This window comes from Aspergillus pseudonomiae, assembly GCF_009193645.1.
Source record: "Aspergillus pseudonomiae strain CBS 119388 unplaced genomic scaffold BDV37scaffold_20, whole genome shotgun sequence".
Taxonomy (NCBI): Eukaryota; Fungi; Ascomycota; class Eurotiomycetes; order Eurotiales; family Aspergillaceae; genus Aspergillus; species Aspergillus pseudonomiae.
Window position 1 is genome coordinate 266,973 of NW_022476012.1, and position 24,467 is coordinate 291,439.

The 24,467-nt window shown below is 48.6% G+C and overlaps 9 protein-coding genes across 9 annotated transcripts; 2 read left to right on the forward strand and 7 right to left on the reverse strand.

Annotated features, from left to right (window-relative positions):
• Window positions 1-153: 153 nt before the first annotated feature.
• BDV37DRAFT_84328 (isoprenoid synthase domain-containing protein) lies at window positions 154-3,067 on the reverse strand. The gene is made up of 3 exons (XM_032091330.1): window positions 2,257-3,067; window positions 1,962-2,205; window positions 154-1,900 (listed from the first exon to the last, which is right to left on the reverse strand). Exons 1-3 carry the CDS (start codon window positions 2,663-2,665, stop codon window positions 376-378), a joined length of 2,178 nt encoding a protein of 725 aa, XP_031943222.1. The 5' UTR covers window positions 2,666-3,067; the 3' UTR covers window positions 154-375.
• Window positions 3,068-5,938: 2,871 nt separating this feature from the next.
• On the reverse strand, window positions 5,939-6,348 carry BDV37DRAFT_281452 (ribonuclease III domain-containing protein; the record flags this gene model as incomplete). The annotated part of the gene is made up of 2 exons (XM_032086818.1): window positions 5,939-6,177; window positions 6,234-6,348. The coding sequence occupies 2 exons, from the start codon at window positions 6,346-6,348 to the stop codon at window positions 5,939-5,941; spliced, it is 354 nt and encodes a 117-aa protein (XP_031943223.1).
• Window positions 6,349-6,506: 158 nt separating this feature from the next.
• On the reverse strand, window positions 6,507-9,776 carry BDV37DRAFT_84362 (uncharacterized protein). The gene is made up of 2 exons (XM_032091331.1): window positions 9,610-9,776; window positions 6,507-9,432 (listed from the first exon to the last, which is right to left on the reverse strand). The coding sequence occupies exon 2, from the start codon at window positions 9,068-9,070 to the stop codon at window positions 7,055-7,057; it is 2,016 nt and encodes a 671-aa protein (XP_031943224.1). The 5' UTR covers window positions 9,071-9,432; window positions 9,610-9,776; the 3' UTR covers window positions 6,507-7,054.
• Window positions 9,777-10,794: 1,018 nt separating this feature from the next.
• On the forward strand, window positions 10,795-11,920 carry BDV37DRAFT_244299 (uncharacterized protein). The gene is made up of 2 exons (XM_032081522.1): window positions 10,795-11,006; window positions 11,057-11,920. The coding sequence occupies exon 2, from the start codon at window positions 11,317-11,319 to the stop codon at window positions 11,629-11,631; it is 315 nt and encodes a 104-aa protein (XP_031943225.1). The 5' UTR covers window positions 10,795-11,006; window positions 11,057-11,316; the 3' UTR covers window positions 11,632-11,920.
• Window positions 11,921-13,331: 1,411 nt separating this feature from the next.
• BDV37DRAFT_244303 (electron transfer flavoprotein subunit beta/FixA family protein) lies at window positions 13,332-14,575 on the reverse strand. The gene is made up of 3 exons (XM_032081523.1): window positions 14,454-14,575; window positions 13,638-14,286; window positions 13,332-13,564 (listed from the first exon to the last, which is right to left on the reverse strand). The coding sequence occupies exons 1-3, from the start codon at window positions 14,505-14,507 to the stop codon at window positions 13,482-13,484; spliced, it is 786 nt and encodes a 261-aa protein (XP_031943226.1). The 5' UTR covers window positions 14,508-14,575; the 3' UTR covers window positions 13,332-13,481.
• A 227-nt stretch (window positions 14,576-14,802) lies between these two features.
• Window positions 14,803-17,440, reverse strand: tah18 (NAPDH-dependent diflavin reductase). Its single transcript, XM_032081524.1, has 4 exons — window positions 16,919-17,440; window positions 16,673-16,848; window positions 16,506-16,604; window positions 14,803-16,449 (listed from the first exon to the last, which is right to left on the reverse strand). Exons 1-4 carry the CDS (start codon window positions 17,075-17,077, stop codon window positions 14,946-14,948), a joined length of 1,938 nt encoding a protein of 645 aa, XP_031943227.1. The 5' UTR covers window positions 17,078-17,440; the 3' UTR covers window positions 14,803-14,945.
• A 315-nt stretch (window positions 17,441-17,755) lies between these two features.
• BDV37DRAFT_281456 (uncharacterized protein) lies at window positions 17,756-18,252 on the reverse strand (the record flags this gene model as incomplete). The annotated part of the gene is made up of 4 exons (XM_032086819.1): window positions 17,756-17,882; window positions 17,943-17,990; window positions 18,047-18,120; window positions 18,178-18,252. 4 exons carry the CDS (start codon window positions 18,250-18,252, stop codon window positions 17,756-17,758), a joined length of 324 nt encoding a protein of 107 aa, XP_031943228.1.
• A 1,258-nt stretch (window positions 18,253-19,510) lies between these two features.
• On the reverse strand, window positions 19,511-22,773 carry BDV37DRAFT_270374 (uncharacterized protein; the record flags this gene model as incomplete). The annotated part of the gene is made up of 5 exons (XM_032084545.1): window positions 19,511-19,896; window positions 19,981-20,224; window positions 20,333-20,448; window position 20,652; window positions 20,884-22,773. The coding sequence occupies 5 exons, from the start codon at window positions 22,771-22,773 to the stop codon at window positions 19,511-19,513; spliced, it is 2,637 nt and encodes an 878-aa protein (XP_031943229.1).
• Window positions 22,774-22,967: 194 nt separating this feature from the next.
• Window positions 22,968-24,447, forward strand: BDV37DRAFT_244312 (COP9 signalosome complex subunit 6). Its single transcript, XM_032081525.1, has 3 exons — window positions 22,968-23,291; window positions 23,345-23,827; window positions 23,887-24,447. The coding sequence occupies exons 1-3, from the start codon at window positions 23,021-23,023 to the stop codon at window positions 24,318-24,320; spliced, it is 1,188 nt and encodes a 395-aa protein (XP_031943230.1). The 5' UTR covers window positions 22,968-23,020; the 3' UTR covers window positions 24,321-24,447.
• The last annotated feature ends 20 nt before the right edge of the window (window positions 24,448-24,467 follow it).

Genomic DNA, 24,467 nt, shown 5'->3' on the forward strand with positions numbered 1-24,467 from the left:
ACCATGTCCACCAAGCATCCTTGACGCTCATCGACAGACATGGTGCTTAATAGGCCATTATACTCCTGGTAAGGATGTCCTTTGTGTGAGGAACAATAAACGCTCAAAGTGCTGTTGACACAATCGGATAAGATATTGACTTTTTGCAAGGAGTAATAATCAGACACTAGCGTACAACCCAGACATTTGAAGCAAACAAATCATCTCATTATTCATAACACATGTGAACATCGCCTTAGAACCATTACAGAAATGAGTGTCATATACATTAATCATCACAGATGTATAAAAAGGGAATAGGTAGGTAAAGGGGAAAGGAAAAGGATAGAACAGTGTCATGCATCATAGAGCAAACACGTGCTCTCGAAACGTTTCTCACTCCTGAGTGGGAGCTGGGATATCACCCAGTGTCTTCACAAGGGCCTTGAGCCCGGGGTTTGTCTCTTCTGCGGCTATTTCTAGATCGCTGACAGTCTTCATGATGTCCCGACCCAGCTGTCGGACCAAGTCATAAGTCGCCTGGAGGGCACCGCTCTTGTGCAGGAGCTCCAAAATCTGGATCTTGCTTTCGGCAGACAATGAGGCACCTTCGGCCTTCTGTCTAAAGATGCCCAGGATGATACTCTTGGCGGTAGGGTCTACGTTGCAGCATCTGACGACCGCATACGAGATCTTGCCGTGATCCAGATCTTCACCGAAGCCTCTTTGGTTGTTGCCCGTAAGCAGTCCCAGATACTCGTTGCGGATCTGGTACCATCGGCCGAATAATTGTGTGAGAAGCTCAAAGTCCAGGGTCGAGCCTTCCATGCTAGCGGACTGCATGAGACGCACCAACATGCGGAAGATAGATCCGGTCTTTTTATCGACCATCTCCAAATACTCCTGCTCAGTCGGGCATTGAAGAGAGAAGCGCCAGTTCAGCTCCCAAGACTGTCCGATAAAATGCGTTTCAAGCTCCTCCAGGAGGCCGTCAAGCATGCCGGGGCAGTTGAGCCCGTTCACGGTCTTGGCGACGCGGACGAACATGTAGGCAGCACTGTTAATGGACTGAGCGGGACCGAAGACGAGGTGAGCCGCAGTCTTTTGGCGCTGGAGAGATGATTGGTCCTGAATGTTGGCCAGGATCTCAGAACTGTCGTGGAGGTCATTGACCACTTGCTTGACAAAGGTCAAAGGTCGGTTGGGAACTTGAAGCCAGGCATTAAGTGCAGAAACCAACTCCAGTTGCACCTCATTAGCCGAGATCGACCCGATGTAGTTTGTTGGCGCTAGTAGGGGTGTGGCATCAAGGTGTACCGTGGGGTGTTCTTCCCCATTGACGAGAGGGGTCCACACTGGTACTTCCTCGGGCTCATCGCCACCCTCTACATGGTCAACAACGCCATTGGCACGCACCTCCTCCTCCTCCTCTTCATTTTCTTCTTCATCATCTTCCTCGGACTCGTCCTCGTCGCTAGAGCTCTCCTCGTCCGACTCCTCATCACTTTCCTCTTCGGCGGTTTCCGGCACCGCGTACCGTGGTGCATTCGTGCACCAGTAGTGAATTCCACCAAGGGCAGCTTCCAGTACCTCCATCCATTTTCGCAGCTTTGGGGCGAGGTCTGGGTGGGCTTGGTATAACGCCTCGCGTCTCTTGACGAACTCCTTTTCATTTTCCAGAATGAGCTCTTTGGTCTTCGCACGCGCGTCATCCTCCGACATGTTCTGGTGCTGCATGAGGAACAATATCACATTCGCAACGCGACGTTTCTTGACCTCGAGCTTTTCTTTCGGCCAGCTGTAGTAGTCGTTGGTGAAGAACATGGCTCGCTCAGCTGCGTCCAGCGCATCTTTGACGATCGCCTGGTCCTCCTTTCCAAATCGAGTTCCGTGGGCAAATCCCATTAGGGTCCAGTAAACACTGTTGTACCAGTCAGAGTCTGTCTCACCTTATCGAACTCGGAGGCATGTGATAAACCTACTCAATTCCTGCATTCAGACGCCGACGGGCCACGTAGTCGTCGAGATTGGCACAATTGTCGGCGGTAGGGACATCCGGGGTAACAAGCCAGTTACTTCGGTAGCAGTCGATAATGTCAAGCCCATCTTTGTCGGTCAGTTCTCCCGTAACTTTCTCCAGGAGTCTCTTCCTGGCTTCGGCTCGGGGCGATTCAACAAGCTCTTCCGGCTTGTCTGTCGCGGGTGTGTTCTTGTTATCGGCATGGTCTGGATGAATGATCAGCTATAGGCTCGCGTCTAGTAGCCAGCTCAACGTACCGTCATGGACATTTCCGAGTTCAGTCAAATAGGCGACGAGTTCCAACCTTTCGGGCATGCACTCTGGATACAGAAAGCTAGCGTAGTTTCCCACCGGGGAGGTCAGATAGCTGCTTTTCGACTTGGCCTCTTCGCTATCGAGGGTGGCCGTCAAGTCTTCCAAGAAACGATCGCTACCTCTTTGGGCCACATGATCGTATTTATGTATCCGTGCAGTCAGAGTGGTGAAACAGTCATTCTGTTGCTGGACAGCAGCGTCTATGGGCTGCGAGTGAGTCCAAATCTCAATCGGCTCATTTACGGTTGGTGCATCGGAGGCCGCTTCGGACTGGGCAACAGACAAGACCCGGGAAGTACTTTTGCTTCTTCTCCTCTTGTGGGATATGAAGTTGGAGTATTGTCTGAACATTGGTCGATGTGTTATAGAAGAAGATAAACAAACAAAGCAAGAGAAGGGGATATGCAGTTAGAAGTACAACGCCAAGCTGGCAACAACGTGCAAGTTCTTTAGGAAGACGAAGAGAGGAAGAGGAATTCGGGGTTTCTCTGGTATCCTATGGCCGGCTCTTTATAGGCAACGAGTCGTCGCAATTGGCGTGGAGGATTGAGCAAAGGCCATGATGCATGTAACTGCAAAAAAATTTTTTCGCCTAGTATCAACACAGCATTGACCAAGTATTGGCCCATTAGGGAGCTAAACAGTCAGCTCGAGGACCTACTTGCCGCAAGTAAAGTATGATATTAGGTCTAATATGCATGCTGTACGCTGATTGGGGGCTGCAGCGATTGTTTTGCTGGCGGATACTTTTTTCTCCATAGCTCATGTGGAGCCACGCAACGCTCACCGCTTCATCAGTTCGCAGCTGGTGGGTTTCGCCCAGCCGCCTCGTACAGTAGATGCGACGCCGTTTGGTTGTTATTGTTTAGTAGTAGTAGTTGTTGTTGTTGGCTCGCCTTCCTCGTCGCCTTACACCCTGGTCCAGTCGGTGTTGATGGCTTTTCTTTTGGTTCGGGTGATGCTTCTCGCCCAATTGTGAGGCGATCTTGGCTCTATACAATCCCGGCAGACGATCCTTCGCACGTCGCAACCTCACAACCACCACAACACTGGGGCATATTGACCCTCTCACCCCAAGGCATCAATGGAAGACAGCCATCTCGCGCTAATCTCGGAGAGTTTGATCACGATACCGCATGTCATATGAGCAGTTGATATGGTAACAAACGGCATGAATGGGGCATGCTTTTTAGTCACGCTACGAGAATGTCCGAATGAAGCGTTAGCGTGGAAAAAGCGGGCCCCCTCGCTTCTTAAGCAACGTTTTTCGTTCTCTTCATTTGTCCCCAAAGGGTCAATTCCTCCTACCCTGTCTGTCTGGCGTCCTGTGCTGAATCGCCAGGTTTCACGCCTCTCTTCGATCCTCGATCGCGATCCGACGTCATCGGCCATTCCTTGCAACATTTTTCGGATCATTCTGAATACATACCCCAGGTTTGGTGTTTATCAATCGACATTCCAACGACTGCAATTCTATCGAACGGAGAGGGGTGTGCAGCATGATAGCTCATCATGCTCACCACCAGGATTGCAGTGCAGTACAGCAGTACATGATCGACATCCCCCTCATGCGATAAACCCATAACGGAAATCCAGCGAGGCTAATGCGCGCGTCAAAGTCAATTTTTCGCCCTCTCACCCGAGCGCTATGACGTAGCAGGTATAGTCGCCAGTAAGAAGGAGTTCAAAGGTGACCTTCCTCTGATAACGCCGTTCACATCGCAGTGTATGTAGATTACTACCCTTGAGCACCCCGAGAGAGAGGCGGTGCGCATCTAAATCCACCATCCCAACCTCATATGCGGCTATTGCGGCTCCGGAACCACTAGTATACTACCTTCGTCCCTTCATTAGGGGCTAATCAGACGATGATACGATACCTTTGAATCCTGCTATTCGGCCGAGTCGAGTAGCTGGAGTACTAACTACTACTAGCACGCATATTCTAAGCTGTCCAATATATTGGATTTTGCAAAAAAAACAATAATAATACAGAATATAGGATTCGAACAAGATAAAGAAAGTGGCGGGGGAAGGAGGGGTCACTTTTATTTTTCTTAACACAACCTTTTATAGAACCGATAATGCTTCAAAGTAAAAAAAAAAAGAAAAGAAAAGAAAAAGAAAAAAGAAAAAATCAAATACCGATTATAGATAGTACGAACTCCAGGTTGGCATTAAAGCACCAACGGGTCCGCCGATCAACGAACGATCGGCATTCGGCTTTCGGATATAAAGTTTTCCTGGGATGGGACTTTTCCTACATACATAGTGACATAGTTACATAGTTACAAACCAACATACAACAAGGACAGCGATGAAGAAAGTCTAATCAACCCCCTACGTGAACATTAAACCCTCTTTTTTTTTTTTTTTTTTGAATCTTTGGGCGGTTTAGTAGCAGCCCGTACGTACCGTTTCGCCGTACGCCCACACATACACATACATACATTGCGCAATCTGAGACAGGTTGGCGCTGGTTTTGTACAACGCGGTTAGGAGCCAAGATTTGTCGGGTGGCGGTTTTGGTGTAACCTACTCAGTAAATCTTCTTTTTTGTGTTACGATTGGGTTTTTGCTTTTTTGTTTTTCGGGGCAAAGAAGGTTAGAACATATGTGAGTTTGTGGCTGGGAGGAGATCTCTCTCCCTTACTTTTGGGGATACATTGGGGGGGGGGTTTGTCATTGGTACCGAGGCTTGTCTTTTATTGGCGGTTAATCACGGCTTTGTTGTTCCCACGTGTTGTTTGGGTTTGATATATCTTTTTGGGGTGTCAAGGTTTATATAGTTAGGTGGTCGACTGGGCACACTATTCCTACTAAGTATGCAGCCTTACATTTTATCATGAAAGCGGCCAATCATGAGAACCGATAGTGGAAACTTATAACCCTGAATAGTTCCTCTTGTCTATACCACTTCCCTTTAGACAGCAGGGATATAGTTCGACATGAGATACAGAAATCGAAAGAATGGAGATTAGGCATGTTGAAGTGCCTTAGACGACAAAGAAACAGTAAACCAGTAACTACTACCGCAAACGACGTGTATACCAGTCCCTGTTGAAGGAACCAAGCACAGTACACTTCCCTGAGAACAACTTTGTGGCCTGAAAACAACAAAGTAATTCTCTCCATGCCCCTTCAACCCCTCAGAGTCACGTTACGTAACCGCTCACAGAATACCAGTTGACAGTACTCAAAGACCAGTCTACCAGGAAGAGCGGCAATTAGCAACTTCCCACCAACGCTGTATCCATCCCATGTTGACCGATCTCTTGCACGTCGTGCCTTCAGACGCCCCACAGGCCGTCAGGGTTCTTCGTGCGCCCTGTCGTAGGTTATAAAAGCGACTAAAGGGCGCTTACACGGCCCGTGCAATAGTGAGGTCCAGACAATACTACAATCATCAGATAGTATGAAATGGATGTCACTGTTGGACGATGGTGCAAGCGGTCCCTTAGTTGCAGAGATACACCACGACAGGATCCAGGGAGCTCCCTGGCAGTATGTAATTCGTACTCCTGAAGTCACGTTAATTTGCATGACGTGTTTGCTATGCTCTCATAAATAGAAGAAGGGGTGGGGTTAATGAAAACATTACCACTCATACAAGACTAGAAAGCTCTATGCAGGCCAAGCGAGACCCAACTCCGCCACCACGGATCGTACGGCTTGAATGTTCTCGCCGCTGTCGATGTAGACGGCGCCCAAGATGGCTTCAACAGTTGTGGCCATGACTTTGTCGGAGACGGTACCGCCCTGCGAGGGGTTGACGTAGAGGTAGCGGTCGAAGCCCTTTTGAAAGCCTATTCTTGCTAGGAAGGCATTGCTGGCTTTGCCACTGTGGGTGTCGTTGATTTGTCCTGGTGGATTATGAGTTAGTTTGTTGTCATGAGATGCGGGATAATGAGTAACCTACCTCTTGTTGCATGGGCCTGGTAGCCATCTTTGACAAGGATTAGACGTAGGACTGCGTCGCCGAGTTGGGCGAGGTCTTTGTGTCCGTCTAACCGGTGGGGGGTGATGATTCTCATGGAGCCAGGGGTGCGGAGGGCTTCGTAAACAGTTGCGGGGTTGGTGAAGGTATATTTGGTTGTTTGCTCGATGAATTGGCTTCGGGTATCATCTGGGATGAATCGTTGTGATGCTCACTCCGGCTGATGTGGAAAGAGAAAATCGAGTAAAAACAGGTTATAGATCTAATGAGCTACGGTATTATGGAAATTCGGAAGAGATTGTATATATTCAACATACAATCGTTTCATTAAGGACAATACTTCGACTCGGGACGCCGCCATGAGTAGGTAACAAAAGGGGATATAAAGAAACATCCAAAACGATATAACCAACATAGTCCATGTCCATGTTAACCCTTAGCCAAGGGATACTTCCAACACCCCAATCATCAAGTCGAGAAATATAAACAACCCATGACGCCCAAGCGTTCCATTCCGCATGTTCCAAATAAACACAAAAAGCACGCTAAAAGCAACAGCAAACAAGAGAGCAATATTTTAGTGGCTGTATGGGTAGGTGCAAATTACATAAGATAAGATGAGAGGGTACAAAGAAAGAAGAAGGAAAGAGGAAAGAAAGGAGGATGCATGTGAAGCCTGGTGTCGAATACATATAGTGTGACGTTCGCGACGCCGCCATATACAGTGGGACGATCATCCAGGTGGAGGTATGTCAGGTAGTATGTACAGCAGAACGGAGGGAGCGATGAGGGGAGTAGAGCGTCTAGGCAAGTGAAGAATGCATTGCAGATTTGTAGTGATGTTCGGTGATGGTTGTTGAGTGTTCTAATTCCGTGGCGGTTGGTTTTGCGACGTCTGATGGGTGACGAGGCTGAAGCTTGGAAAGGGTGTTGCCGGTTATATCATCAAAAGTGTGGTAAGTGTCTTCGGTCTTCGAGGGACTAGTGCCGGTGACCGAAGCATCTTTGGCACTGAAGCCCCCATCCGACGCCGAGTCGGATGTGCCGACGGTCGAGATAGAATGAAATTCATCCTTGTCGACATTGTCATTCTGATGGAGGTGAGAAGCCTCAGTAGATGAAATACTAGACGCGTCGATCTTTACGTCCAGAGGCAGCTCTGCGAAGCTGTTTAGATCCGCCATTCCCAAGCTCGATACCACAGACCGCTTGCTAGGAGACGGAGGACCAGCAGTAGGTGAGACTGGAGTTGACATTGAGCCATAGCCTCCCCGGTAGGGATTTCGCGGCGGCAATGCAGGAGGAGTTCTCTTGGGGATTGTCACTAATCGTGCACGAGTGAAGGTAGGTGACTGACGCTTGGGGCTCGTTGAGGTCAAATCTTCAACGGGCGAAGAAGGGAAACTGTCGCATTTCGTGACTGTGACACTGCTGACCTCGTGTATTTCAACGTCATCGTCCACTAGGCCATCGTCGCCGTCATGGGTGGCATTGTGAGAGTGCTCCACTGGGTGCTCTGGGATAATAGTTTCCCATCCACGCTCCTCGTGATCCCATGGGTTTTTCTCCGAGCGTTCCATAAAATCTCGATTACTCCGGGATGAGGCGCGGCTGATAGTAGTCGGGGCCGTCAGTGGGGGTTCGTCGGTTTGAGTACCTCTGTCGATGCTGGAGTAGCTCTGTACACTAGCCCGCCAACTGTTGCGTGGTGAACTATCAACGCTGTGGCGGAAGGTCGAATAGATAGGGCTGTTAGGGCTGGGTCGAAATTCAAAGCTATCCACACGTGGACGAGTTTTGGTGCCGGCTTCGCGAATAAAGAGACCCTCGGCCTCCAAAGCTTTGACGCCGAAAGGATCCGGGTCATCCGGAGCCGGAATTCCAAACTTGCCAGGAGGAGAAGAACTACCAGAGGTCGGTAGTACTTCTACATCCCCAGGAGTTGGTTCTCCGGGAGCAGGAACCAGACTTTCATCGACATCCTTATCGCCCTGGGCCGCCTTGACGGTCTGGATGAGGGTTTTAATCGATGTCGGAGGACGTTTTGCTTTCCCAGCCAAGATATCTGTCACGGATATACGCTCACCATAGAAACGCTCGTTCTCGTCGGTGCGCTCAATAATGATCGTTCCGTCTACCTGGACGCCTGCATACAGGCCTCGACTTTTCATGTAGGTCCATATGGGAGCTCGGCGCTTGTGAACCTCAGAGTCTAGTACACCTCCCATGCCCACTGGACCTGCGGCTGCGCTAACTTCCCCGCCCAATGTACAGCGAACCTTCTTGAATGCTTCTAGCGCCTCATACGTGTTGATCACGACCACGCAGTCATAGATATCAACGCCCGCTAGAAAGCCAATGCCGGCGGTATGAAGCATGATACCCGAGGGAGGACTCCATTCACCGGTCTCGGGGATTCTAGCCAAGAGGACGCCACTTCCCCCCGAGCCGCTGAGCCAGAGACCCGTACGCATCGTGGTAAAGATGGCGAGACCTTTAGCGCGCTGGATGACCTCCGTGGGGATCTTCTTTATAACTCGTTGCTTGCCCTTGGGGCGATCTATTTTGCCACTCTTCACAGCATCGGTGCTTTGTTTTTCGGCCTCATCATCGGTGTAGAAACCATCTTTGCAAAAGCTTCGTAATATGCGAGCTGCCTTGTCGCTTTCTCTGTCCAGGGTCATCGGCCAGAAGGCTTCAGCACCAACCTTATTGGACAAGCGATTCACAGGGTCCCCCAGTTTGTCGAGAGTGTGCCATGCCTTATCAAAGCCCTTTTTAGAGGTCCCTTTGGTCTTTTCCCAGAGTGAGGGCGCCATTGTGACGATTTGGATTTCGCCTACCGTCTATGCGCCACACATAAAGAGGGCAAGTGAGGTGGACAGGACTGCGTTTTGAAAGGGACAGTACGGAAAGGAACTACCTCTATGACTCGAATGCGGATATATCAGGAGAGCTCAATGCGTCGAATGCAGTTCAACATGTAAGGCGATTGGCTGCCCTTGATTTCCTAATGCGACCTGAAAAATGTATGACGAGACAGTCGACGGGAACAGTGCGTCGCTGACACAGCCGCGGAATGCGTGGTAGAAAGGCACCGGAATGTTGCTCGACAGGCCCCGGGACGTTGAATATATGGTAAAAAAAAAACTGGCAAAAGTGGAAGTTTTGCCGTCGAGAACTAACATTGCGCAGCAGAGGAGGATAAAAGTCAGTTTTGACGTTCTTTGCTCCGTTCGATCCGTGTGTTCCAGACCCGCCGGTCAATGAGGTGGGTGGCGATGAGTCGTACGCATGAAAGGGAGAGGAACCATGGATCTTGCACGCCAAGGGACCATGGGAGAAGGGTCCAGCTTACCTCGGACAAAAACTCGTGAACAATAATCCAGGGCAACCCACGTCAATCAATAATCAATAGATCCCGACAGGCACCAAGGGTCCGATCGTCAACTCCCCAAGGGATATGTTGGAAGTATAACCGATATAGCAACTGAGCAAGGAAGTATGCGGAAGGGGACTAAGGGACATATATTTATTAATCTAGCTTCGCGGTACACCCTAGGAAGTCCAAGAGACTGGGAGAAAGGATATCAAGGCGGTGGTAGTAGTATAGATAGATGGTGCGGAGAAGTCTTGATGATATAATTATATAGAAATTCTTTTTGTTTAAAATAATAATAATAATAAAAAAAAAAAAAAAAAAATAGAGGAAAACGAAAAAGGAGAAATAGACGGGTATTAAGTAAAGTAATTCGGACAGTAACTATAAATCTGTGCCCAAGATCAGCAATATAATGCTGAATCGAAGAAGCATCATTCAAGGAGGAGTCAATGCGAGTGGCGCCGTGGCTTAGAGCTGAGGATGAGGAGTAAATAATCGGATAATCGGGTGGATGGGAAGAGACGGGATATATAATCAATAGTATAGAGGTAGTCCGGCAGCCCCGGACAGAACTACCCAGGAACCGTCCAGAATCGTAGTAATGTAAAATATTTAGACGGAAAAAAAAGGAAAGAGGAAAAATGAAAACAAAAGAAGCAGAAGCATCGGATAGATGACAACGGCGAGGGAAAAAGAGGAGAATGTCATCATAGGCGTCACTCCGCCATCGTCATCGGGTGATAAGCAAGAGATCGATGGACGAGTTGCAGCGGCTCCATTCGAGAGTGGAGTCGTGGCTCATCATCTTTTTCCTTTTTTCTTTTTTTTTTCTGTCTACCTTTTCGTCTTCACACAACGATATTTAGGTTATGGAGTCGATTGACTAGGGATCATTTCTTTTTTTCTTGTTATTATTTCCCCCCTGTACTACTTCTTTTTGGACCTACCATCAAACTACCTAGGTAGGTAGTCTGTGACAAAAAAAAAAAAAAAAAAAAAAAAAAAATCGATTCGATAGATTAACTCGATCCTTCGGGAGCCTTATAATCTTCCCTTGGCCAATGGTCTAGCCGTTCGTCAATGCCTTTGTTCATAGATCGATTCCATGGTTCTGGGAAATTTCTTCTCGCTTCTCACTATTCTCTGTATAGTGTATGCAAGTGTAGTACGTAGTTTACACTCCATATATGTGTCTTTAATTTCCCTCTGTACCGCAGGCAGCTCCATTTTCATCAACGGAACCGAAGATGGGCAGCCAATTTCCGTTGCCGCTTAATTAACTATAATCAATCCATATGTACCCAAGGCACCCTTCCGTGCCCTTCCGTGCCAGGATTCCTGCCTAACAATATAAAATATTGACTCGATTATCACTACCGGCGTCAGAATAATCCCTTCAAACAAGTGATCTCGCGGTAGTTACCTTAGAAACCCAAGGGGGGAGAAAGGGAAAGCAGAGAGCCAAAGTAGCTGATCCCTCAACCGATACATATGACAGCTCCGATTCTCTATTTCATCCCTTTTAGACCCCAGCCACACCATGATATTTTAGATTTGGGCTCCTGTCTTCTCCCTTTCGGCCCGCTCGTCAATTCCCCGGGCCTTGAAACCCTAGCCAAGGGATTGTCCTGTAACCTTCCGTTTTGCCCTGTCGTTTCATGACAGGTCTGATTGGGCTTCCAGATGCGCCCTGGAAGGGATGCAGTAGTCGTTTCGATAGTTTCGGGGATTTTCTGCCTGTCGGATAATGCCTTTGATCTTTTCTTGTCAGTTTTTTATTTTCAGTTTTTATTTTTAATTTTTTTTTTCCCTGCGCAAAAACCGGCTGAGGATCATTGTTGCGTGCAATCCAGTTCATGGTACTTTGGCTACAACCCTGGCCTGACGGATGAACAGGGTTATTGTTCAACCGTGAGGTTACAATATTTTCTTTTTTTTCTCGCTCCAGCTACCGGGAAGATATCCCAGTCTTCCATGAGGACGATCCTCCATCCATGAACCGGAACCTTCCCTAACAGGAACTACTCAGATCGACATCAGATCCCGAGATCCGGCCGCGTTACTTTTTGGGACACGATTGACTGGGCCTCATTCTCCACATAGGGTAGTAGTATCCTTGAGATTGACATGAACCCAATGCGCTATGTGCTGTAGTTCTGATTGACAGCTCCGGGCTAACGCTTCGTGGTATGGCTAGTGTGTATAGCCGGGGTGGCAGAGCACCTAGGATGTATTTGCTGCAGTAGTAAGCGGTAGCGCGTACTCTTTCTACACAGCATCCTTTTCTGATGCCGACCCCCGATCTATTTTATGTACACAGAATGTATTCCTTCCCGTCTATTTATTTATTTATTTTTTATTTTTTATTTCTTATTTTTTATTTTTTATTTTTAATTTTGTGTTTGTTCTCTTTCAATGCTCTTTTTGCCTACCTTTTAACGGTCCCACATGGTCTAGCCCCCAAGTCCTGACCCAGTGTCGGACGTCACTGGCCCATTTCCTGGACATCGCAAGGTGATAAGTCATGCAACTTGTCCATATCAGAACATCACTTCGATTTCACGTGTGAGCCAGGATACGTTGTCACGAACTCAACTCACCAAGACTGCCAGACCCACCAAACAGGTGAAAAAAGCAGGTCCACTGTTCCTTCATCCACGCGCTCTGAAACTGAACGATCACAGGAACACTCTCCACAAGGGCTTGGCTGGGCTCAGGGCCTCGACCGAAGCCTCATCTGCGAAGATTTATGCAATGTGCAGAATCCATTTGGCACCTGGACCAACGGCCGTGGCAAAGGGTGCCGTAAACGAGCCTAGCCTCGGTAGTATACTCAGGCGAAGCATCTATACGTCTGATCTGCACGTCCGATCGCAGTAATCGGACCCGACAGCTCGAGTCCATCTCGTTTAGTGGTGACTAGTTTAAGCTTACTATCTTTTTGTTACGTTTTGTTTTCTCTTCTTAATATGGAGTACTCCCCCCTGGTCAATTGGAGATCGGTTGGTGGGATCTTACTAGTCGCCACTTCGTCCTGATCGATGACACTTTGCCCATCCTAATTTCCAGTAGCCACTTGAGGATTCTCGATTTCCATTTCCTCTAAGGACACAAACGGAAGGAACTAATATCACCGAAATAAAACAGTAATCTACATGACACAGACCAAGCTGCACAGCACATCTCCCTCACACCACTTCAAATGCGGTGAACACCAGCACTTGCATACACCTACTTAATACATACATAACACTAAGACCCGTCAGTTACAGAACACCCCGACTAACTAAAGATAGCGACCATGTATGTCTCAGAAGCGCAGGACAATATCGAACACTTGCGTAGACGGGTTCACGATACAAATTAACTACCTGAGACTTTGTTATCCTGTGGTTTTGTGACTCGCTTCCCCACGAGACTGGCCATCAGCACCACACCCATGTCTGTTCACGGTCTGATGTATCATTTCATCGACGGGGTCTTTTGGATGTATCGAGTCTGCGTTGACTCGACACCAACTTTACTGGGGTTAGCTTGGGGCTAGTGGGCCGCTAGAACGGCTTTGGAAGTTATTCGCTAGAGCCCATGATCTAGTTATCTTGGGTTCGTGTCGATATGTAAGGGAGTGGTTATTTGTTGGGAGGGAACTTCGTCGTGATGGATATCACGAGGTCGATTTATCTAGAATTTTTATGAAAGTCTGATCGATGCAGTAGCGGATTCCGACACGTCAGGAAAAAAATTATAATTTTACTAAGAAATCAAACTTGGCGAAATATCGAGGTCTACTGGCTTATAGGTAGACGAAGTCTAAGTAATCATAAACATACACTAACCGACTATACGATTCACAGAGCACCCAGCTCCTTCAGCTTTCCGATCAATCCATCGACGTCCTCAACCTTACCGCCACCCTGGCGAGCTGGGGGTTCTGCAGAAAAGTTAGCAAACGCGCTAGCCCTGGTAACAAGGAAAGAAAATCTTCAGCAAATAAGGGAACTCACCAGTGACCTTCAGCGTCTTCAACCGCTTCTTATCCTCCACACCAAAGTCTGCCAGCGTCTTCTTCTCCAGCGGCTTCTTCTTGGCCTTCATGATGTTCGGCAGAGTAGCATACCTCGGCTCGTTGAGTCGCAAATCGGTAGTAATGATAAGAGGCAACTTAGCCCGCAGAGTCTCAACACCGCCATCAACTTCATGAGTAACTTCCACTGTTCCTTGGTCGTCCTTGATATCCACCTTGCTGGCCTGTGTCGCCTGAGGCCAGCCCAACAGGCCCGCGAGCATCTGACCGGTCTGACCCTGGTCACCATCGATAGCCTGCTTCCCGAGCAGCACTAGGTTGATGTTCTCCTTGTTCACAACCTCCTTCAGCATCTTCGCGATGGTAAGAGGCTCCAGGCCCCCATCGTTGGACTCGGGGACGTCGACGTGGAACGCGCGGTCGGCGCCCATGGCCATCGCCGTGCGGAGGGTGTCAGCGCATTTGGCTCCGCCCGCGGAGAGAGCGAGAATGTTCTCGACTTTAAGGGGACCCTTGCGCTCACGGAGACGGACAGCCTCCTCGATCGAGAGTTCGTCGAATGGGTTGAGCGAGTGCTTGACGCCGGCGGTTTCGACGCCGGTCTGGGCCTTGTTGATACGGGGCTTGATCTATTTTATTTTTAGAATGTTAGTATCTGACACCAGCTGTCACATTGGACTCGGCAACATTGAAAGGACAGCGTGAGCGTAGACCCCTCCAGCATGCTGGTCGTGGGGTTGCGGCCGGAGGTGACTCTTTCACCGAAGACGGAGAGCACGAAAGAACAAAAACTCACCGCGTAGTCGATCACCCGCTTGACGGGTACCAAGATTCGCAAACCGCTGGCCATTCTGGGCGATACTATGAAGCTCTTTTAATCTGTCAAGCCAATGGAGGGCGAGAGCCGTTTGGTAGTAGAAAGTGAGGTAGAAGAGGGTAGTGAATTGAGGACCGATGCGTCGGAGCAGATCCGGGGCAGAACAGAAGCAGGTGACTTGGCGGAGAGCTGCTGTTGCGCCGACGCGGCCCGACGCTCTCTTCCCTTTCCGCTTCGACCCTCCGCTTCCAACCGAGGTTACGGAGACATTCCCAAGGCTTAAACGTACGAATGGATTGGAAGGCGAATTGCTATTTGAGAGTATAGAACTACGGGTATTGATTCATTCTCATTGTGCGTAGATGGTTCTCTATTTTTGTTCATTGAATCGTTGCCCTCGTTCGGTGGGGTCTATCCACACACTCACGCTCCGTCTATAGTCACGTCCATAGCATGTGATTCCTACATCTATTACCATGTCTCCTGTTTGTACCGCCCAGACTTCTCCATGCCAAGCAAATATTCTTCTGCCTCTTCTCTGCTGAAGCGCTCTGCGTCGGTTGCCCCACCGTTCTGGAATGCCTCAATCAGTGCCTCCCGGACAGCTTGCGGCATTCGTCCTGACGAGCCGCACACATACACCGAACCTGCCATCTCATGCAAGAGTCTAAAGAATAGTCCAAAGTTATCCCGAATAACGTCCTGCACATAGACCTTCTGTTTCTGGTCCCTGGAGAACGCCGCAAAGACCTCCAATCTAACCAATTTACTAAGCTGCTGCCACTCTTCGTCGAAGTAGAAATCGGCATTGCGGTTACGCCCTCCAAAGAGAAGAATAGTAGGCCCAATGGTCGGCTCAATCCCACCGTGCTCCTCCTTATACGCCTTGACAAAGGCAGCTTTCTCCCAAATCATAGACCGTAACGGCGCGACTCCGGTGCCGGGACCAACCAAAACCGTTGGTCCAGAGAGTTGACCTAACGACGAATTCAGGCCTCCGCGCTGCAGGTGAACTTTCAGAGTGCTCCCCGGTTGGAGTGCCGAAATATACTTTGTGCAGACACCCTCTCTGATCCTCTTGATTATGGTCTTGTATTTCACAATGGCGATCAATAGTTCGAACTTGGCTCCGCCTTCGGGTGTCCGCTTCAGTTCGCCTCCGCTAGCAATGCTGAACTGTCGCCCTCTGAGGACGGGGAATACCGACGTCGCATGCTGCCATGGGATCTTCACCGTATCGAACTCATGTAAAACCTCCAAGATACTGCGTCTCGGTCGTGAGGTATAATCCCAGAGCTCATCCAGGAATTCGGGGTTAGTAAATTCGAGTAGTCGCTCCTTCTGCATTTCATCATTGGTGTAATGAGATATCTCCGAGAAGAACCTCCGGCGAGGGATCGTTCGGATATCTAAGTAGTCCGTGATGAGTGCGCGTAGCGTCAGCTTCGGATACGACTCCAGGTTAGGAATGGGTGGTAAAGGTAGGTCTTCGACGGAGTGCTGGCTATTAGCAGGGACCAGCGAGACCAACTGATCGGCCTGCTCTTCCCAGCCCATCATCTGAATCAGGGCTTGGACGTCCTCGGCGAAGTTCTTGGGCATAATGGAGATCATGTCGCCGGGGACATAGGTGACGGAGTCGGGGACCGTCAGGGAGACGTGTCGTACATCTTGCCAGTGCTTTGGAGGTGTCACCCTTTTATTTTGGATTAGTGTTGCAGTCAGTGTATCTGGGATTGGGCGGTGGTCATGCTCCAGTCGGGACTTTGAATCCTCAACTGAAGTGCTCTGATTCTCTGTTCCTTGAACAGCTAGGTCTGCGCTGGAGTTTGGGGTTTGATCCTGTAATTGCAGCACCCATTTTGGTGGTAATTGGACATCATCCGGTATCGGATCCTGACCTTCAGGAAGAGGGTATGTGTCCAACAAGTGCTTGCGGAAATCCGTTATCCAAGGAATAAAAGTTCCTTCCAGCCTAGAAAATCATCAATACAACGGGTAGGAACATAGGGTAGTTGACTATCGACATACCCTTCTGGGTGCTGTTGATCCGCCTCTCCACTAAGATAGGTTTCACTGGCGCCCAACTGAACCAATCTCTTACACAGCTTGCGCGAAGCCCAATTGAACCTTTCCACACGTTAGGAACCAAAGCAAACCAAGCCCAAACAGCCACACCCAACAGAAACTTAACTCACTTAGGATAAGAGCTATCCCCCAACCCAAACGACGTAAAGCTAACGCCCTGCAAAAACGTCGGCAGCAGCCTCTTCAAAAGCAAAGATCTCCAAAACGTCCGTGCATTCGCAGGTAGATCACCCTGCCCCGTCGTCGAGATCGCAAAGACAACAATAGTATACGAGCTCAATGTCTCCTGGATAACACCATTAGCCTTGACTCTATTTAACCGCCATGGCTATAGATGGGGGGGAGGGGCGCCGCACTGGTTTGACATGGTTCATCTCCAAAACCTGAGTCATGAAATGGAGGCGCTCGGCCAGAGATCCCAGCTCTTCGGCCACCTCTTGCGCATTGCCGGTTTCCGAGCCATACAGAATGAGAGCAGACCGCTTACGAGGCCCTGGGCCCTGATCCTCGCTCATAATGCAGGTGCTTTTACCGTGCTTCGTCTTGTTCGCGGGGTTTGATAACCCCTCCTTTTTTGCGGTTTTCGCTGGCGGGACGGAATGACGTCAGGCCGAAGTCGCTACATTATTTATGAAATTGTATAAAGAGCGGATTATGTGATTGTGCATTACTTGTGTATATTTCTATACTCCATAGAGGCATTCCTGGCATGGCCATCAAAACTGATGTATAACACCATCAACTACTAAGAGCAATCTCAATATAAGAATTCAATGGCCCGTTAGGCATTGAGCCAATCAAGTCCGCTCGCTTGTTCAAGTATTCCTGATCTAAGATGAATGCAAAATCCTCAAAGCAGATAGCACCACTTGGTAGACAGGTACTATACTAAGGTGAAGATAATAATCTCAGGAAAGCTTTCTCTATTAGTCCGAGTAGTCTACAAAAACATGATACCTAGAAGAATAACTTGAGGATTAATAGTGCATACAAATTACGAAATACAAAAATCTAGTGGGATAATATTAAAACCCTTTGCATTCGCACTAGGGTATAGGGAAACCTATACAAGATGGACAAAACCTATACCAGGGCCGGATTACTTTGATCAAGTCTCATATCTTTTGTCCAGTTGCAGGTCCATCTCCAGCAGTACCTACCCAATGGAACAAGAATATCTCCCTTTTGTTTATCTACCACACATAGTTAACCCAGGCACCGCTTGGCTCGTAGCAATAGATATAATCAAGCTGCTGGGGTGGGATGATGATATTTGTGCCCCTCTTAGCCTGATAGTCGGGAGGGTGGTTAGGGTGATGGCTAAAGCGTAAGATAAGCGAGCAATCCAAGCAGAAGAATGTACTGTAGGTGTAAACGTACCGCCACAAAACACAGTTCGCTGTGTTTTGGATATCAGTCAAGACTCCTCTATAAGACCAGATCGTTAGTATTGGCACATAAACACCGTAGATATGAGAACTTACGGATACTTTAATCTTGTGAGCTTTTCCGCATCGATCTCCTCCTGGTGGAAGTCGCCATTGGAGGTATAGGCAAGCTAGTCAATAGATAGTCAGCTCTGAGATCAAGTATGAGACGTGAGGTGAGCGTATACTTTAACCGATTCTCCAAGAACAGCGGAAGTGTAGAGCGCAACGGTGGCTGCGACGAGCGACTTGGTGATCTGCATGTTGAGTATTGGTGTATTAGAATTAGATATTATTAGAGAAAAATGAGAGGGATGAGTTGAGGAGTGAGTAGTTACGACGATCGAAGAGCACTGTAGCCCTTAAATATCTCTTTCTTAACATGACCTACCCAGCCAAACCGTCTATTGTGATATCATCAAGATAGTAAAGTTTACTCGATTTCCGTTTGCATTCATGGTATCCTACTTTCAGAGAAGTCAAGGTCCAGGCCTTGTATAAATTCCAGTGAGCTAGTCATCAAAATGCCCAGAAATGTCGACCTCGCAAGAACAAGACCCATACAATGACGTGAAGACAGTTGGACTCCATGGTGTTACTGGGCGATCACCGGTCATATATACACCAACAAGGTTTATTTATTTACTATCTGGCGGGGCTTGATCAAATAGAGTAGGCTTTGAGTTTTGGTCAAATAGGATGAGGTTACATTGACAGCACCGGTTCAGCTCCGATGTCATCTGTCATGGTAGAGCTTACGAGCCTGATCCACACAAATTATACCGGAATAACCGTTTCATTCTATCGGAGCCAACTATACCCATTAGCCACAGTACGATTGATTTCACAGTGCAAAGTGACCAGAGCTGAACATCTCATACATGATGCATCGCGGGGCTTCCAAAGACTCTGCAACTAGTTAGCTGTTTTGGTTAGAGGGGAACTTACTTAGTAACTGAAGCCATGTATCATGGACGACAATTACATGGCCGCACAGGTTTGAGGGCTGTCTATATTATCCACGAATATATCTAGTTCAAGGTAGCTCTATCGAGTACATGTGCTCAATAAAATAGTTCGAGAGAGCTGAGCTAGTGACAACAGTACAATTGCAGTAACGTTCTGTATCGATGGTGAAATGCTTAGATAAGTATATGAATGGGCATCCTTGTCTGTGCTTATTCTATGCTGTCTTGGCTACTAGTATATTCTTGTCCTGTCTTGGATATACTTGGTATGTTAAGTCACGTGGCACATTTTCGTATGCGATGGTCCTAGAATATATGCTTACCTTTGACAACCCATGTTCTGTGCAGCATGAGAATGAGGAAAACGAAATTATGTCAGGTCATAATCCAATGTCCATAAGCATCACTCAAAAGAAAACCAGCATGCAATTCCGCTCCATCATGCAAATGCATCCATACACAGATATGATATAGCAAAACACCGCTTATAGAAAAGAAACCATATTCGAAAGAAAGAAAAGGGTATCTCAGAAAGTGCATCCGCTCTCCCGCTTTAATAAGTATCCTCATCACCGCCACCGCCACCATCCCCGAATCCGTCGTCCCCATATTCATCATCACCGCCATCAAAGTACTGTTCAGCGTTATAGTCGCCACCCATCTCATCATCGTCATCCTCAAAGTCATCGTCCATAATCTCCTCCTCACCCTGCTCATCATCCGGTTCCAGGAGATCGTCATTCTCACCACCCTCATCATCCTCATCGCCCGTCTTCCGCCGCTTCCCGATATCTTCCTCTTCCTCTTCATCATCATCCTCGAATCCACGCTTCATCGGCGGCCGCACCATCCGCGCAACAAACCCATCCACCGCCGCACCGGCCTTGAAGTTCGGCTGAATGACCTCCCAAAGATCGTCGCGGGGGAAGTACTTCATAACTAATTCAAGCATCATTAGCAGCCACTCTCCCCTTTCTGCACTTATACTTTTAATGAAAGCAAGAAAGGGGGAAAGAAACTCACTATAAGGCCGCCCACTCAATTTCGGAATGGCTCTCTTCTTCTTCTGATACTTCCCCGAATAAGACGGCATACCGTGAAACGGATCGAAATGCTGCCTCGCCGCCTTCGTCTTCCGACCTGACAACCCCGGATCGAGAACAGAGTAGTAGGGGCCATCGTGGAACTGCTCGCGAAGAGCGCGGTACAGGTCGACTTGCTTTTGCTCGCGCTCGTTTAAGGATCGGGCTTGCGGAACGGTGTATTTCTGGGAGATAGAAGAAAGGTCCGTATAAGCATCCTGCTCTCCATCTTGTTCTCGTGTAATTGCTTTAATTGCACTTCAGTTGTGCAAGGACAAGTTAGAGGGACATACAGGGTAGAGAGGTGTAGGCGCAGTGTCTGGTTCCCCGTTAGGGTCATTGTCCCAGGTAAATTCTGCGCCGGGCAGCTTTCTGCCCTTTTTCGCTCCGAATCGGGACATGAGTGAAGCTTTAAATGTGGAGTTTTGTTATAGGTATGCTGGATTGCCCTGGGTTTTCGAAATGATATTCTGGAGTCAAGGTTTCTTTTGCGGCAGAAATGATGGATGAGGAGTAGTTTGCGGCGATCAGAAAAAAAGTTACGGCGGAGACTCGACTCACCGCCTTCCCGGATTGGTCTCAAGAGGGCAGTCAGGGCTTACGAGATATAACCCTATCGTTGTTCAAGTGAATTGAAGGATAAGTAGCGGGATATAGTTATGCTCAAATTGATTATAATCTTAATTGGTAGGTTTTGATGTAGTAATGAGAAGAACTCTTCGAGAGCGCTGACATAACGGTACAGTTCTGGTGATGCATCGCTTGGGCAATACAGACTTTATAGACCAACAGTCTCAACTTGGTTTCCACTCTGTGTTACTGGTCCCCATGGTCCTTCGTTTACCCTCTGCTGCAGTGTGCGCATTATATCCTCAAATCCTGCTATCTCACCGCCGGTTTCCTTGAGATGATCGTGCAATGCCACTAGCACCTCGTATTTCGCTGTTGCAACTTTCCAAACTGCGTTTTGTGAATCACCTGCGCCACCTCCAACAAACTCGGCATACGAGCGGGGTGCCTTGAAAAGATAAGGTAAAAGGACAGTCAAAGCCGGTGGGGTGAGAGCTGCCCAGGCCCCCGATGAAGGAAGGACTCCTTGAGAAGCTGGGGACAGGCTGCCCAAACCCTGTTCAGAGGGAAGCTGGTACCGGGATGTGCCTGGAACAGAAGAAGTCACTTCCCTGGAGAGCTTCTCCCAGTTCGCTGTGATAATCGCTCTCATGAAGGAGATGGCTGCTAGAGAGACGTCCTTCATGGCCAAAATGTCAGCCGCAGCGACGACATCCGTCCAGAAAGTGCTGTGCTGGTTCAAGTACATAAAGTAAAGTATCCGAGCTGCTGCTGCCTCTTTATGCCAATCTGTGGCTGTCTGACCAGAGGTATTGAGCTCCATCGTATCGGCAAGGTACAGTTTCGAAGGGCCGTGAAGAATTTTGCTCAACACATCTAATGCCTCCTTGTTGGGTGGGCTCGTGGGAAGAGCAAGAACGGCGTTTAGGCCCTGTTTAGTAGCATCCACAAGCAAAACTCGGGGAATGCAGGAAAGCACATTGAGTTGGCCGCTTGGGACAGGCCCATGTGCCCACTGGGCGGATGAGATCGTTACTGATGCGGAAATCCGTGATAGAATTCGATCTAATAGATGCTTGGGGTTCTGTAGAAAATGATTAGGATACAACTCCGCATACTGCGCAACGTAAGCCATGATAGGACCACATAGATAGTTCAGATCCACAGGATCCAATTTCGACTCGTCCAAGTAGTAGCTCAGGAGAGAGGAATGTATGTCGTGCAAAATAAGGAAGTCAAGAGCGGGGGACGAGAAGGTAGATGCCGCTTGGACAAAGGACCGAGCAGTAAGGCCCGGGGCTTGGATCTCAAGGAGGTCATGGAAGAAATTCAGCAAGGTCATATGCATTAGAACGTCAGTTCTGTCGACCATTTCACAAGCCGCAAAATGCAGAAGGCTGCTACTGTTGTATCTAGTTTCAATATCCGGTATTTGTGAGCTTGAGATAATGTCCCAGCGCAGGTTGCCAGCCTTCGTAAGGAAGCCCATCAGACGGCCTTGGGCTACGGTTTTGTCGCGTTTCGAAAGGCTTCCAGGGCCGTTCTCGGTGAGACTGCACAATGAAAATAAGCGTCCATAAACGTCTCTGTCCGTGAAAATCCTTCTCCACACGAGGCCCTGCCCTCCAGTAGCCTCTTGGCCTTCATTGGCACCTTCCCCATTCTCTAGAGGACTTGTCAGATCAACTTCTAGTAGTGCCCAGATAGCATCGAAAGCAGCCTGAGCGACGGCAGTTGAAGAGGTCGAGAGCCAGAGTTCCACCAATGAAGCGACCAGTTCGGAGTCACCGGCCACTATGGCGGCGTCGCTGGGCGTCTGTCCCGCCTTGCTCAGTAAAGCTAAAGCTAGTGAATTGATGGGTGGCGACGGTGCCTTGAAGCCCGCAATGAAATCGATCGGAGGATCAACCAAACGGAGATCATTGAAGCTAGTATATGCTGTAGCCTTAATAGCAAGAGAAGTGATAGGAGTGGGATCTTCTTGGAGCACAGGAAGCAGCTGCGAGATCAGCGGCAAGAGAGTTGCAGGGACACTGCTGTCCGTACTCTCTGTAAGCTGCAGCTTCAGTTTGTCAATGATGGGAATGTCTAAGCGAATGGAGGGGTCACGTAGGACTTGTTGCAGGTGAAGTTTCACCTCATCATACGTTGATGGTAATGCCATTTTGTCTGAAATGTTTCACTCTCTAGCGACCCTCTCCCACAGCTGATGGATAGACAGAAGATGGTTGCTCAGGAACGCCGCATCTATCCTCTGTGATAGTGGGGAAGCTCCATGCAAACACGACAAACAACGAAGATAGCTCCGCACTCTCCATGCTTTAGTTCCTTTACCAGTCAACCTCAACTATCTACAGTTCCAGGAACAGCTATATTGTTGCCCCTCCGGTTGTTTCTCGCCGACTTCCAAGATGACAGAACAATTAAGTTCACTCGTATCCCAAAAGTCGTCCGACTCGGGCCTCCATATTCAACTTCACCCTTTGATCCTCCTCACGATCTCGGACCACATTACTAGACATGCCGCAAGATTACAGCAAGGCCCAATCCTCGGAGCTCTGCTCGGGCAACAAAACGGGCGCGAGATAACACTAGAGCACGCTTTCGAATGTATTGTGGAAGAAGGTCCAAATGGCGAGCCCCAACTACCAAATGAATGGTTTAATGAACGAGTCAAACAATGTAAGTCCAACATACGTCACACTCCCAACGCCGGCTGACAACGAATGTCATAGTCAAGGATGTACATAAAGTCCCTGCCCTTGATATTGTCGGATGGTGGTCAACAGCTCCCCCATCCGGTCCAGACGCAACTCATCTACCGATTCATCGCCAAATCCTCCAAGATCATAACGAATCCGCGGTATTTCTCGCATTCCACCCTTCTCAAGTGAAGGGCGCATCAGCAAACGGCGGTAAACTACCATTAACAGTCTACGAGAGCGTATACGAGGGCGAAAATGCCACAGAAAGCGAGAAAACGATGCAAGTAGATGGCGAGGAACAGTCGTTGAGCATACGATTCCGAGAACTGCCATATTTCGTCGAAACCGGGGAGGCCGAGATGATAGGTATCGATACTGTCGCTAGAACTGCGAGAAATGCAGCCGTTGAAGGGCCGAGCGCACTCTCCGCAGCAAAAGAAGTGCTGAAGAAGAAAACCGACAAGAAGGAACAGCCGGCCGATACTGTGGTGCTTTCGCCGGAGGAAGAAGAACGTGAGTTTATCCCGTGCGCGGAACCAACGTCCAATCACTAATATGGTATGCTCTCGCAGTGATCGCCAGTCTCAACACCCGACTCAATGCGATCCGGACACTAGAATCTCGAATCTCGTTGATAAAATCATACGTCGCTAGTATATCTCCAGCATCTGAAGGTGGTAACCAAGGGAACACAACATCATCAACGGCGACTCTATCTCACCCGATTCTCCGCAACATCAACTCCCTCCTCTCACACTTGTCCTTACTCTCTCCTCAAGAACAGAGTGCATTCTCAGCTGAGGTCCTCGCTCAGAGCAACGATGTTCACCTAGTCGCACTCCTCGGCCAACTAAGCAGCAGCATCAACAGCATGCGCGAACTAGGAAAGAGGACCGCTATTCTCAACAATGTACGAAGAACTAATGCGAACCGAAAGACGCAAATGTCCATGCAAAGCCGGTTCGAGGAAGAACTTTTCGCCCGTGATGGTATTGCCCACGGATAAGCGATGGCTAGACTTAGAATAAGTTTGTTGGCCTTAGGGCTTATGATGATTATCAACTCAATTCCTAGGTGGTTTACAGTGGCGTTTGGTCTTATTAGAACAACTTATCATGAGGAATGAAGACAATATCTTACGAGGTAGATTTCT

What these genes read in the sequence shown, in the direction of transcription:
- BDV37DRAFT_84328 (XM_032091330.1), bottom strand. Translation starts at nt 2,665, where the DNA reads ATGTTCAGACAATACTCCAACTTCATATCCCACAAGAGGAGAAGAAGC. An exon ending in ACTCGGAAATGTCCATGACG is followed by an intron (nt 2,206 to 2,256) that starts GTACGTTGAGCT and finishes TCATTCATCCAG; the next exon opens with ACCATGCCGATAACAAGAAC. An exon ending in CGTCTGAATGCAGGAATTGA is followed by an intron (nt 1,901 to 1,961) that starts GTAGGTTTATCA and finishes CTGGTACAACAG; the next exon opens with TGTTTACTGGACCCTAATGG.
- BDV37DRAFT_84362 (XM_032091331.1), bottom strand. Translation starts at nt 9,070, where the DNA reads ATGGCGCCCTCACTCTGGGAAAAGACCAAAGGGACCTCTAAAAAGGGC.
- BDV37DRAFT_244299 (XM_032081522.1), top strand. Translation starts at nt 11,317, where the DNA reads ATGCGCCCTGGAAGGGATGCAGTAGTCGTTTCGATAGTTTCGGGGATT.
- BDV37DRAFT_244303 (XM_032081523.1), bottom strand. Translation starts at nt 14,507, where the DNA reads ATGGCCAGCGGTTTGCGAATCTTGGTACCCGTCAAGCGGGTGATCGAC. An exon ending in AGCGGGTGATCGACTACGCG is followed by an intron (nt 14,287 to 14,453) that starts GTGAGTTTTTGT and finishes AAAATAAAATAG; the next exon opens with ATCAAGCCCCGTATCAACAA. An exon ending in GAAGACGCTGAAGGTCACTG is followed by an intron (nt 13,565 to 13,637) that starts GTGAGTTCCCTT and finishes ACTTTTCTGCAG; the next exon opens with AACCCCCAGCTCGCCAGGGT.
- tah18 (XM_032081524.1), bottom strand. Translation starts at nt 17,077, where the DNA reads ATGAGCGAGGATCAGGGCCCAGGGCCTCGTAAGCGGTCTGCTCTCATT. An exon ending in GGGGATAGCTCTTATCCTAA is followed by an intron (nt 16,605 to 16,672) that starts GTGAGTTAAGTT and finishes ACGTGTGGAAAG; the next exon opens with GTTCAATTGGGCTTCGCGCA. An exon ending in GATCAACAGCACCCAGAAGG is followed by an intron (nt 16,450 to 16,505) that starts GTATGTCGATAG and finishes ATGATTTTCTAG; the next exon opens with GCTGGAAGGAACTTTTATTC.
- BDV37DRAFT_244312 (XM_032081525.1), top strand. Translation starts at nt 23,021, where the DNA reads ATGACAGAACAATTAAGTTCACTCGTATCCCAAAAGTCGTCCGACTCG. An exon ending in TAATGAACGAGTCAAACAAT is followed by an intron (nt 23,292 to 23,344) that starts GTAAGTCCAACA and finishes CGAATGTCATAG; the next exon opens with TCAAGGATGTACATAAAGTC. An exon ending in TTCGCCGGAGGAAGAAGAAC is followed by an intron (nt 23,828 to 23,886) that starts GTGAGTTTATCC and finishes ATGCTCTCGCAG; the next exon opens with TGATCGCCAGTCTCAACACC.